This window comes from Melopsittacus undulatus, chromosome 1 (assembly GCF_012275295.1).
Source record: "Melopsittacus undulatus isolate bMelUnd1 chromosome 1, bMelUnd1.mat.Z, whole genome shotgun sequence".
NCBI lineage: Eukaryota > Metazoa > Chordata > Aves > Psittaciformes > Psittaculidae > Melopsittacus > Melopsittacus undulatus.
In genome coordinates, this window is record NC_047527.1 from 71,073,203 (window position 1) to 71,086,778 (window position 13,576).

The window sequence follows — 13,576 nt, forward strand, 5'->3', positions numbered from 1 at the left end:
TTATGAAGGTTTTTGAGGCTTCCACAAGTCAATCTAAAATCCCTTTTTCCCAAAAGACAGTTACAACTGACACTAACATGAGGCTATCTTATAACAAAAATCCTTCTCTGAGGATATTTGCAGGAGTTGTATCCAGGCTCACTTTTTGTACATGGCATTTGTATGATTCCTTCCCCCACTATCCCCCCCCCCCCCCCCCCCCCCCCCCATCAGTGTAATAAAACTACTCAGAAAGGTACCTGGAAAAGCCAGTTTTTTTCCCACCTACCTTCATTCCTCCCTGTGTTTCCCTGGTGCAGAGGCAGGCTCGATGAAAAGGAGCCAAGAATGAGCAAAGTGCTCTGGAGAAATTATGTGTTTGTATTTTACTGTCCCCCAAATATCTTTTGTATGGTGTAAAGTTACTTTTTCCTCTCTGCTGCCACCAGACCCCTGTGTGTGTTCCGTCCTTCCAGGTGTTTGCTTTCTAACTACACACCCGTGAACTCATCAAGGTGTACTGTGGCACCGAGGACATCCCTGCTGAGGAAATGGGGTGTCAGGAGGTGCCTGGTTAAGGCTTGAAGCAGGTGAATGCCCCTGAGGCAGTTGTCTGGTGGCTGAGGGCATGCCAGGAGTGATGGGCTTCTGCAGGGCACATCCCAGACTGAAGATGCACTGAGGAAGGGCTCTAACTGCAGGTGGTCAGGAGGCAGCCATGGTGGGAAAGCTTAGAGAGCAAGACCCTGCTGACAGAGCATCTGTTCTGCTTTTCTGAAGCAAAAGCTCCAAGGATGACCTCAGAAAACACTGAGAAAGATGAGAATGGTGGGAAACAGGGAAGAGACTTCTCCCTCTATCCCTGCACTCCTTCTGGAGAAGCTCTGCTGAGCACTGCTGAGTGGAACCATCCTCCCTCTCCTCACTGCCCCAGAGATTTTGCCTTGCTTAATGTCAGTGCGAGGTATTGTTAGGGTAAGGTATTGCTATAACTATAATATCTATCATATAAAGTTATGGACTTGCCCAGAGGCTGAGTAGCAAAAGCATGCAGCACAGTAAGATGTGGAGAGGAAGGGTCTTTGAGTCAAATTGCTTCTCTGATTGCAAAGGAAATTAGGCAAGCAGTTTATATGGGAGAAGCAGAACCAAAAGGAAAGCTCTTCGCTTTCCCCCTCTGCACATACTGTTTCTCCAGAGAAGCTGTGGTGATCCTGCAAAACTTGACAAGGAGGGTGTAACAAGTTCTTCCCTATTTTCTGGAAATCCCACCCTCTTTCCACAGCTTATCTGAAGTTTCTATTTTGCACGTTGTTATTTGTGCAAAGTTTCCAGTGAGCCTTCTGTTTTCTGTTGTAAATCAGCCTGCTCACTAAGGCCAGCATCGGGTGCCCTTTGTTTGGACCATAATATTTTCAGTGTGGCCATTGCCCTGCTGGGGTTTGGTTTGCTGTGTTTTGTGGCCTTTTTTTGTGTTCTTTTCCCTGAGATGGTTGGGAGGGCAAATGGAGTGACTTTGCCTTCTGGTGTTAAGGCTATAGAAGAGCATCTCAATATGTTAAACCAGTTGGGTACCACGAAGCTGTGGTTTGAGCAGCTCATTAGGTCTCCACAGGAAAATTGAGGCCTGCAGTGCCAAGCACTAGGCACTGGGCCCCTTTCCCAGAATCCATGCATCATTTAAAGACATTTGCAAGGCAAAAGCTGTGTAACTTCAGCAGCTGATCATGGTTTATGGGTCTTTATACATTGGGTCAAAATACATAAAAAAACATAAGATGTTTTCAGTAACGAAGTGGAAGGAAAACTTCAACTGTTGGATAAAAATACATAAATTACTCACACATATATATATACACACATAGTACATATTACACTGAAATGTAAGCTAGAGCCCAAATCCTTTGACCTGTGGCCTTTTTGCAGCTCTTAGGAGTTAGTGCAAGGGTCTGCAAACATGGAATCATGATGCTACCTGCTGAAAAGGAAGCCTGGTCCATGTCGGGAGAATACTCCCGTGTCCAAAGATGTTGCCACCAATCCAGATTTTGTGAAGGACTCATTGCATGATCTTGCGTAAGGAATTCAGGCTTTTTTTCTGTGCTAGAATTTCCCCCCCTCAGGGCAGGGGGAAGGCTGCGATAGTTTCACAGCAGTGCTGCTGCTGCTGCTGCTCACCAGCTTGTCAGAAATTGTGCCTTGGGTTCTGGAAACTATAGAATAAATTTAAAGGTAATAGGATGAAATTATATTCCATTTTGGTTCAGCTTCATTTCCACTTACTGTGATCTTAACCCCCCCCCCCAACAACCAACAGAGCTACACAGCCCCTATATTTGAAACAAAAATGGATACACTCTGTGGACTGGGATATTAAAAAAGAGGTATTTTTACTGTTTACATTAATGACAACATGAATTGTTAAAAAGGATTTGCACTATGTGATTCTCTACTTTGTCACATGTTGAAGAAACAAGGAGGCATGAATGTATGGTGAGAACACCTGCACTGGCTGTCTCACTGGGGGCGGAATTGGTGGTGGGGGAAGTTGCTAAAATCCAAACAAAAAGTAGTTTTAGTTCACAAACTGATTTTAGATTAAAGGATAATCGAGAGAAGAGGCCAACTCTTCCACAAGATAAAAGGCACGCAACTATTAAGAAGGGTAGAATGTTTCCTTTCACTGAAGTGCACTGGGTTTGGCTGTTCTAAATGCTGCAGTAAAAGCCCTTATGGTAGAGAGCAATTTCTTTACTGCTAAGCTCAATGTGTTAATTTTTCCACCCAATCTTCTATCACCCTTCATTTCCCTCCGATCTTCCTATCACTTCTGGTACGTTTGCCTCTACCTTCAATGACCAAAGTATGATTCAACCACCAAGAGCCGTTCAATGAAACTCAGGCAGATGCCTGCAGCCTCCTTCGCCTGGTTTGGGCTTTGGGGTTTTGTTGAAAATGCTTCATTTCAGAACTCTGAGTCTATCAATACACGCATTTCATTGTCTTCCTAAAACCACTCCTGCTTTTCTTCTTGTCCACTTCTATACTAATCAGGATCCAAACTCTGTTTAAAGGTCAGTTAAATGCAGTGTGGTTGTGGCTTGCGGAACAGCAGCAGCGCACTGTACGTGTGTGAACTGAGGGTCTGTCAGTACTGCCTGCCCTTCAGCAGCTTGACTTGTTGCACTTGTGCAGGTTTACCCTGGTTACTGCAGTAGGAATCCTCCTGCCAGCTACAGTTCTTAGTAGAGTATCAGCATTAGACCTTATGAAAGTGGTTTGTGTCTCAGTCAGCTCACATTTACAGAGGGATAGTGAGACAGATGTTTCCAAAGCAGAAGTAATCATTCTAATTTGTACCAATATTTAATGAGCCCAAAAACCCCCTACATACCTGCTTGTGTTAAGTGCATTTCCCATGTGCATTTGGTAGACTATGCAAATGTAAAACTATGTATGGTGTTAGTCTAGAACTGAGTGGCTGGATGCAATGAAAAAATAGAGTTTGTGAATGTTTCAGAGTAGGGCTTCTGAGGTGGGGTATGTGCTGTGCTGAAAAATAAATAAATTCATATAACAGTGCTTCTGTTGGTGCCTGCAGATGTGTTTTCAGCACGTATTTACAGCTTCTTCTTTATTCCCAACACAATAGAGAATGAGCCTGTATTCACTCCCATGGCTATGTGCAGGAATCTCTCTCTGGGATGATGAAGGTACTTTTTTGTGCACTAGAGTGATCAGTGAAAGAGGACCTGAGTCTCTGAATCTAGACTTGAAGCCCCCTTAATGTTAAGAGCAGTTTGGATCTCTGTTTTAAATGAATTAAATGTAAATGTCATATTATCAATTAAATTACATTATTATCAATTAAATGTTGTATTAAGGCTGAAGTATATTTAGCCCTTGTCAATGTAACAGGAACTCTATACAGTAAAAGCTGTAATCAAATAGACATTACTATGTCCTTTGAAACAAAATAGGGAGAAGTAGAAAAAAGACACCCCTCCTTTACTCATAGCACATCGTACCCATGTGTTAACCTGACCCCTCAATATTCATGGTGTTTTCCCAGGGTTTTGGTTAAGGGTTTTAGTGCAGCGCTGGGGGCTGCAAAGGCTCTTAACAGGCTGGGGAGGTTTTACAGCCAGATCTCTCCAGTCCCACTCCTCTGGGGCAGCAGGGTGAGGTGCTGGGCTCCTCTGAGTCTCTCAGCTCTGCTTGTGGTAGTAAGGAGCTTGCAAAGGGCATTAGCCTTTGTACCAAGCCATTTTAGCCATAGGTTACAGCCTTGTGGCTGTATCCAGGCTGTGCATTTCAGTGGCATGCAGATAGAGGCTGTTAGCTCAGGTTTGGTTTTGCTGCTCGTTCACAGGGTGACATAAAGTTCATGGCCTTAAATTGAAAATCAGAGCCCACTGAAATTAGTCCCTCCAATTTCAACTGGCTGAACAGAGATCAGGGTTTATGGCCCTGAAAGCTCCAACAGAGACCTGCTCAGCCCCCCCTCCTGCAATGCAGGTTTCCCTACAAGAGCTGGGAGCCACCTCAGGCAAACAGGAGGTTCAGAATTCAGGTTTAATCTGGTTGAACACTGAGTGGGAAACAAGAAGTGAAAACTGTCAACTGTGCCCGGATCCATCCAGATCACTTCTAGGGACAGTTTTGATACCAAATTATCCTTGTTATGCAAATTTCCTCACCAACCGGCTGGTTCCCAGTTATGCATGGGGAGAAGCGGTGGCCACATCTGCTTCCCGTTTTGCCGTTTCAGAGACGAGCCATCTGTTTGGCCTCATCCCGAACAGCCTGCTCGGGGCTGATTAACTTCCTCACCCCGCCAGCCTGGGCTCACTGTCTGCTGCAAGGTGTTGATGGGTTTTTCTGCTTGCTTTCTTTTTTTTTCTTCTTCTCTAACTGCTTACAAACCAGAACCTTCACTTCTCTCCCAAGGGACAGGAAGGCGTTGGTTTGTGTGATTTGCAGCCACCACCAGCGGCAGCAACAGCAGCAGCTGCCCTCTATCACTCACATGGTTCCTATGTGTGGTCAGGATAGATAAAACTGGGAATTGTTCCCTGTCCTGGAACAGGCTTTGGAGCACTGAGACCTTACCTTATGTGAGAAAAATACATAAGAATAAAAGGTTGCAGTCCCTCTGCAGTTAACCTGGATCTGTTTGCTAGGTAAGAGCTGGGTTTCAGCCGTGCTCGCTGCATCCTTTTTCCAAGTGCAGACCTCCTGCTGTCCGAAGCTTGGCTTTGGATTTCTCACTCCTATCTATCCCATTTTCAGTGAAACTCCACAGATTCTTGTCGCTCCTGTTTCCTGAGTCCCCATCATGTGGCAGTTGTGGCAGGGTTTCAGAAGCGCTGTGTGTCCGCAGCTGACAGAGGCTTTGCTGAGCGCTGCATGTGCAGCAGCCTGGAAAACCCAAAGTCTGCATAGCCAGAGAAAAGATGCATCAAAAATTAAAGTTGAGAAACTGCGGTAATGGAGCTCCTGTCAAGATAAAGGATTCTGCTGCCTTCCTCAGGCCAGGCCTGGGGGGGTTTGTATATCTTTGGACCAGAGTTTGTTCTCATGTAGCATTTTCCTTCCAGAAAAGAAGCTGGCAGTGTCTTCAGGTGGTGGACACAGCCTGGCTGGCCCACAGCAGGGCAGGATGCCCCGGAGCTCGGACCGCAGGACAGGCAGGAACAGCTTTTACAGAAATCAAACATTTTGGTTTTCCAGTTGCACCCCTGTCAGCTTTCAAAGCATTGCTCCTGCTGCTGGAACATGAACCTTCCAGGGAAAGCTTCTTTATTTTCAACCATCTCCCAAGCTGACATTACCAGGGCAATACCCCTGGTGTTCTGGCAGTCAGGAGCATTTGTAACCAACCCCTTTTCCTCAGTAAGATGTTAAGTGATGTCCCCCCGCTCCCAGAAAAAGAGAAATTGTGACATTATCAGGTCTGTGTGCTCCAGGTCTGGCGCCAAGTTCTTGTTTTGATATCTAGTAGAAGAATCTTGTGTGTTTTAGTGCATTCCTTCGTTTCAAAGACTGACTACAGAAAGGCTGCTGAGCACATGGTAATACTGTTTTGGTGTTTAGATGCTTGTATATGGATTGGGAAGCCTGCCTGGGGACTTGAGGCTGAAAACGCTCATCCCTGCTAGTTGTATGTTTGTGTCTGTATAACGATTTGTATCTCGTCGCCTACCACCATTTCTGATGTCATTTAATCAAGCTATTGCAGTAGGAAAAATATATAAACATGATGATTTTAAGAAAGTCTTTTAAACTTTATAAATAGGTACCCAGAATAGATTTTTAGGTACACAAACTTGCATTTAAAACTGTGGATGTCTCTACTTTGGTTGAAGGACTTAATAACATCGATTGAGACTATTACATTTGGTTTATTTTTGTGATGATGATGCTAATTTTAATTATTACTACTATTATTAATTATTTAATAGATCATATTTACTTTGCAGAGGAATCCACCTGCAACAGAAATTTGTCTTTCATTTCATTTACTGAGAATCAGCTATGATGAACAAAAAAATTAGGATTCTTAAAAGTTCTTTCTTATAGAAAAGTAGTGATAGCTTATGATGAAACCTCATCACAGTAACATAAAGAAAATTTAGGCTTTGGGAACCTCCGAGAGAACTGATTGCAATACCATTAAAAGCCATGTTTGTTTTTTTTAATCTCATTTTGTTCATAATAATACAGCTTTACAAATGGAAATATTCCTAAAACTTTCTAAACGGTGCTTTTTCTATGCAAAAGAATGATTCTTTTTTGCATTAAATATGTGATGTGAAATTTACTGTGCTGGAATCTGAAGAAAACAGGGACACCTGCAGAGAAATCACCTTTGTTATGGCAAATAGTAGAAATAATTTCTCAGTGTTTTATTTTGAATTACCATGACTCTACATGCAGAAGTAATTGTATTCTGTAATGACTTTGGCTGGCTGGTGAGAGGCAAGAGTAAGATGAGAGGTCTGGAAGAGAAGCAACCTCCTCAAAGTCAGCTGCCTGCAGGAGCTGTGTGTTTTGTGGCCAAGGATGTGCTGGGTAGGAGCAGCCAATATAGAATCACAGAATCATAGAATGGTTTGGGCTGGAAGGGATTATCTAGTTCCAACCCCCCTGCCATGAGCAGGGATGCCTCACACTAGACCAGGTTGCTCCATGCCTCGTCCAGCCTGACCTTGAACATTTCCAGGGATGGGTCAACCACAGCTTCTCTGGGAAACCTTTTTCAGTGCTTCACCACTCTCACAGTACAGAATTTATTCCTAATATCTTATTTAAATCTATTCTTTCAGATTGAAGCCGTTGAACCTTGTCCTGTCTCTACATATCCCCATAAAAAGTCCCTCTCCAGATTTCTTGTAGGCCCCCTTAAGGTACTGGAAGATGCTCTACGGTCTCCCTGGAGCCTTCTCTTCTCAAGGCTGAACAAGCCCAGCTCTCTCAGCCTGTCTTCACAGGAGATGTGCTCCAGACCCCTGATCATCTCTGTGGCCATAAGGCATTGAATTTGGTAGGACTTGGTCTACAGCTGGAGCTGGCTAAGCAAGGCCACTTCACATAGCTGGTGAATGCAGGATGACTGGCACAGAGTGGGTTTTTGTAGCCACAGATAATAGCTGTGAGGATGAGCTTACCATGATGTGGGCTATAGGCATGGCAGTGGAGGCTGAGGCTGTGCCTGGTACTCAGTGCTCCCTGACTGCCCATGGGATATCTCACCACACATTGCCCCCACACACACACACTCACCAGCACAGACACTCACATGGGGACTCCAGCTGTACTAAACAACTTCTTCACTCACTAAGAGAGTGACAGAACGTTCTGGCATTTGTTTTTTCCACTATATTCTCTTGCCTTAAAAGATACACCTCACTTTGCAGGCATAATTTAATAACATTTCCAAATTTTATGAAATTTGCTCTTTTCTTTTTTTTTTTTTTAAATACAATGCTCCCAAAGAAAAACAAAGTTACAATATAAAATCACAGCAAAAAAAGAAGAGAAATGTGTAAATACAACTTTTCTATTAGAAAAGGCGATGTCTCAGGAAGGGATGGGACGCAGGTACTTTTCACTTTTTAAAAACAGAGATAAACTTAAAGCCATTCACCATATTTACTCATTTAAGGGTTCAGCTAAATCATATCAGGGTATTGCACCATAGCAAGAAAAACAGAGAAAAAGGGAGATTACACTAAACTAGTTTTCTGAGGGCACAGTTTGTTTTGATGTACACACACACAAAACATCTATTTTTCATGCCTTACATATGGTTATAAATAAAATTGTTGAAACACTTGTTTCTAAAGAAATTGAAGATGATTTTGTGCAAAAAAAGAAAGGCAACCCCCCCCCAAACAACAAAAATGGCAAAAGTATAAATGCCCCTTCGTGAACAAAGAATGCTGTTTGCTCCTGCCTTTAGACTATGCCCTCTGATAAACTGTGTCTTAATATACTTACTTATACTACTGTACTGTTTAATATACAACATCAACATATTCTGTTATAGCATAAATAAGAAAACTCCAGACGCAGAAAACAAACCCACTGTGATTGACAGTGTATTATCATGTCATATGAACCATTTTAGATATATATACATGTACATATGTATATAAAATATTAATGATGATACATAAAACCACAGATAGGGCATGTGCATGTCGACAAGAAAAGTGACACAGAAACCCCTACGTGTGTGTGTGCACAAGGATGTTGTGAAGGCAGTGAACCTACCCAGTGATCAGAAATCACAGTTAACAGCTAAGTTCAAGGCAGCCTGAAACTGCACTGGAGCTATGCTTGCATACACAGTTAATGAACGTGGCTTTTTTTGTGTTGGATTTTAGTAAAAGCAAAGAAACAAAACCACCTGAGTAATCTTCTGTCCCCTCCCCTTTATAGCTTGGGTGTCTTAAAATGAAGGGTTAAAAATATTATGGCATGAGGTATACCATGTCCTAAACCTAAGAACAGTAGGAAAGAGGTGTAAGGGCAAAAGAAGTGGAATATTTGTGTACAGCCAACATCTGGCTTCAGATGGGACTTTGCAGCAGGACTGGGAAATTATTTGGTCTCTTGCTGGTTGGTATCAATTAAAAGTGAAGAGGGATAAGAACAGCTGACTGTACCCTACCAGCTATGAAAAAATGAACCCATTTCAACTTCATTAAAAATAAAACAAAACAAAATAAAATAAAATAAAATAAAATAAAATAAAATAAAATAAAATAAAATAAAATAAAATAGAACTCATCACTGTAAGCTCCCCCCTTGATAGTCCTCTTCAGATCATTCCTATACAAAATATTTGGTAATACCTCATTGCCAGGTACAGTCTGCCTTGAAGCTGAATGTGTAGCAGGCATTGATGATAAAACCATAGCTGGGGCACAAATTCCTATGCCCACCCCCTGCACAGTGTCTCAGGCTGGAAGGAGATAAGCAATAACATCACATAAGGCAACTGAGTTATAATATAGAAGTAGAGAGGGCAACCTTTGGGCCTGTAGTTTACACTACTCATTTTGGGGGTGGAAGGGGGTGTCACTGGTCATCCTGCATGTACCAGCCTACCTAATGTGCTAGTAACTTGCTTCCATCGTTGTGGGTACGTGCATCAGTCTACAGATGCTCATACACAGGGCTTCACATCTGGTGGCAAAGTTATGAGATAGGCATGCACACATGCACTTTTAAGTGTAAAAACACTTCTGTGCCCATGTGCCATTTGAGGTAAATGTCTTAGTTGGCATGAGAAGCTGTGACATGAGACTGTAAAAGCATGTATTTGTAATTCATTATTTCATCAGTATCTTTCCTCTAACTTCAGCGTTGTTGCCCCTGACTTACACCTGCAAAAGTGAAAGCAGAAGGAGCTCTGTGTGCCTGTAATAGTTTGTATATATAGGAAGTGTATATCAAATATAGCTACACATATCAGTTCAAATTGGCTGGGGTACAAGCATTCATGGTTCCAACAATTCTTTCTTTTATAATAAATACAGATGTTTGCATGCACTTGTGAACAGAGAATATGGACCTGTATGACAGGACTGCTGGTCTTGTTGGTTATACAGTTGTGTTTATTGCGGAATATCCATTTATTATGCAGAGTGGAAGTATTTCTAGACTAAGTTAATAAGATGGGTTATTTTTATGTATGTTGTTCAGGAAGTATTGCAGCACCAATGACAGATTTTTAGGCAGCTGCAAAAATTTCTTTTCTGTCCAGTCTTAAAGTATGAGGGTGCTCAGGGAAAGGAATGAACTATTTGGAAGAGGAAGTAAAAGCCTTTTAAAAAGGTATTTTTTATATCAACTGTGCTTGGGGTTAAAATCTTGTGTTCTTAAAGTTAGAAATTTTTATTCTAACTGAAGTTACAGTGCCTGTAGCAGAACCCACCATGGAGTGGTGGACTTGACTACACTCCGCAAGTGCTGCAGCCTCTGGTCTCCATTCAGTAAAACACTTCTTTATTTAACCTTAAGATTTGTTCCATTGAGGCAAAAGTAACTTAAAGCACATGGTGAAATGATTTGTTGAACAGGAAGCCAAGGTTCTCAGCACTTTTGTGGGGCTTGGTCCTTCATTAAACAGCATGCGCCAGGAAGTAAGGAGAAGGCTACAAATTTTGACTGGCTGATTTAATTCAGGTCAGTGCTTTAGAAATAATTAAGTGCAACACTTAGGAGGAGGGCCACAGAATCTACAAGAGGACATCTGTGCAAGCAAAATAGGGTTTTTTTTCTGTATGTGAGAGAGAGACATTTGGATATTTTTCAGGCATTTTAAAAAGATGAAAAATGTGCATAAGGAGACTTTCCCCACACATATTTCTAGCTAGTGCTTTTCTCAACTGTACATCATACTTTTCTAAATAGCTAAAACTTAAAAGAGAAAGAACAATTAAATACATTGTAACTTGTTTATGCAGAGAGAAGAGGGGCTGCTCTAATGAAAAGTGGGGTTTTATTGGGTAGGGAGATAAAACATGTATTAAAAGAAGAGCCAACAATACCCTTTTTCTATACATTAAATGCAGTTCATACTTCACAGAGTATATTACAAGGGTGTTCCTTCTATTTTTCACATACCTACTTGCCTGCCCAGTGACACAAACAAGGCAGCACCCTTGCAGATGGAAACATTCTATATTTACCACCAAAGCAACTCAGAACCCTCTGGCTGGAGGGTTCCATCCCACCCCAGCTGTCTGTGAAGTCATCTGAGGTGGGCACCTCCATCTTCAGTTGAGTTTAATCTTCCCAAAAGAGTCAAATAATAGCAGGAAGTAAAAAAAAAAAACAAACCCATATATCTGGTGTAAGAGACCTACGCTCAGGGTGTTGAGAAAGCTTGGCCATTCCTGCCTGTTGTGTCCTTGTTGGCATAGTGCATCCTGCACATGGTTAACACTTTTGGCAAGGGAGGTTTGCAAGAAGCATCAGTTAAGGGAAGGGCTTTCAGCTATGTGACTACAAAAGCTCCTATTTAAATTACTAAAGGTTTTTGGTGATCAAACATTTTCAGTAAAAACTTTAGTACTCATTTTAGAAAACTGAGATGCAATGCATGCTACCAAAAAGAAAACTTTTCTCGTGGGAGAAGATAGCTGAACTTCTGATTCTTTCATCACTTTTACAGTCCAGCTGACTTGTGCTTTGCTGCTGTCGTGGCTCGTGCAGCTCCAGTAAAGCAGCTGTTGAGGCTAGATCTGTGACGGAGGAATTTTAACTCATGTGGAAACGGTGCTCCCCTCGAGTTATGTGGGAAGAGAATTCGTACCTGTCCTGGCTATGGTAGCCACACATGTTGCATTCAAAAGGATCACGGAACCCGTGGCAACCCATATGAATCGTATACATCACGTGATCCAAGAAAAGGACTCGACAGTGTTCGCACTTGTAAACTTTCACTTGCTCCCCATTGCTGCTGATCACTTTGAAAGCATCCTGGGAATTGTCAGTACCTGCCCTCAAGACATCATATTGCCTGTTTTCTTCTTTTATAGAGATGCCATTTCTTGCATGGGCACCTATGTGGTTTGTCAGGTAGATTAAACCACTGCGTTCCTCATTATTGCTCTCTGTATCTGTTGAGTCTTGGCAGCTGTTGCTGGGAGAGGCATCTCGTTCAGAAGAGACAGATTTGGCTTTGGAAAGCAGCAACAAGTTTTCCACTGCGCTGTCCTGAGATGTATGGTTGGAGCGAGCCTGATTGTCCCCAAGTGGTTTGTGGAGCTGATACATGGGGCTGATAACGGGCACCATTTCAGAACTACCTGGTGGTGTCTGAACAAGGGGACGCAAAGATTCTGCCCCCAAGTAACTGATGGCATTATTAATGGCCTGGTCTATAACATGTGTCTGCATAATCTCATTCTCCTTCTCATAGTTGGTGGTGGCATCGTATGGAAGATCAGGCAGACATTTCTCACCTGTAGTGAAAACCAGCCAGGAGTTAGAGGGTTGATTTCTACATAATCAAGGAACCAAACATCACAGTTTAATAGAACAGCAACATGGAAGAAAAGAATTGGTCAAATACCACCTGAGGTGTTCATAGTCCTTTAATACAGCTGGTCAGAAAAATGGTTGGTTGGTGCTTTTTTCTTTTGTTTTAACCTACAAAATCATCTGGGATCTCTGGAAAAGCAAATGGATTAAATAAGATCCTGGAACTAATTATATGGAAACTCATGGGAGCTAAAGATTGAGTGCTCCATGCTCTCTTTCTCCTTTAAACTGGACTCCTTCATCTACCTCCTACAGTGAACTGAGGCAGGCCTTTGTGGTTAGTGAAGACAGTGAAGACAAGCACAGTTACAGCCAGCCTGGCTTTCATGCTGCAGAGCATGAAGCACATTGTCAATCTTTGCCCCCAGATATCACAATTTTTTAGTGGAAATCATATGTTTTAGTTTTAGACCTTCAGTTTCTTACAAATAACCCACACTGGCCATGTGATTATATGTCATTTTGGACAAAAATTAACAAAATCTTAACTTTTCAATTTCTCCTCTTTCCCACCTTGTTGTTTAAATAAGCCATGGCAGACACATTACCAGAAGCTACTTATGTTTCTAGAAATTTTGTGGTGTCAAAGAGTTGTTATGTACAGGAGCAGCCAAGAACCATGGAAAAAAATTAAGAGCATTTGTAGTTGGAATATATTTTTCCTAGGAGCTAAAAAGCCCTATACAGAGCAAGATTACTTCTTACTTGTAACTTCAACTCTGATTTGGAATGCCGAATATAAGGGGGGACTCTAACTTTTAAAAATCAGACTGCACTTATGTATCTCTAGCTGGATTCCCCAGTTTTGAATGCTGAGTTTTACTACTATTTCTCAAGATTCCAGGACAGGTAGGAGTAAGCAAAACATAGAAGGTAAAATTTAGGAGTGGAAGAAACTGTTTAAATGCACAGATGTCGATTTTATGAACCTGAAGAGTCTTATCAAATGGTGTAAAGCATCAGTATTCTTTTCAGGCCCCTAATAAATTTATAAAAATGCAAAGGGATAAAAAATTCCCACAGATTCCTAGGAACT

General features: G+C 42.0%; 1 protein-coding gene across 1 annotated transcript in view; it reads right to left on the reverse strand.

The window, feature by feature from the left end:
* Positions 1 to 10,348: 10,348 nt before the first annotated feature.
* The window catches only part of IKZF1 (IKAROS family zinc finger 1), a 67,264-nt gene continuing 64,036 nt past the window's right edge, over positions 10,349 to 13,576 (reverse strand). The window contains exon 9 of the mRNA XM_034068554.1: positions 10,349 to 12,461. Coding sequence (XP_033924445.1) covers positions 11,755 to 12,461 — 707 coding nt within the window. The 3' untranslated portion in view covers positions 10,349 to 11,754. The remainder of the gene's footprint in view (positions 12,462 to 13,576) is intronic.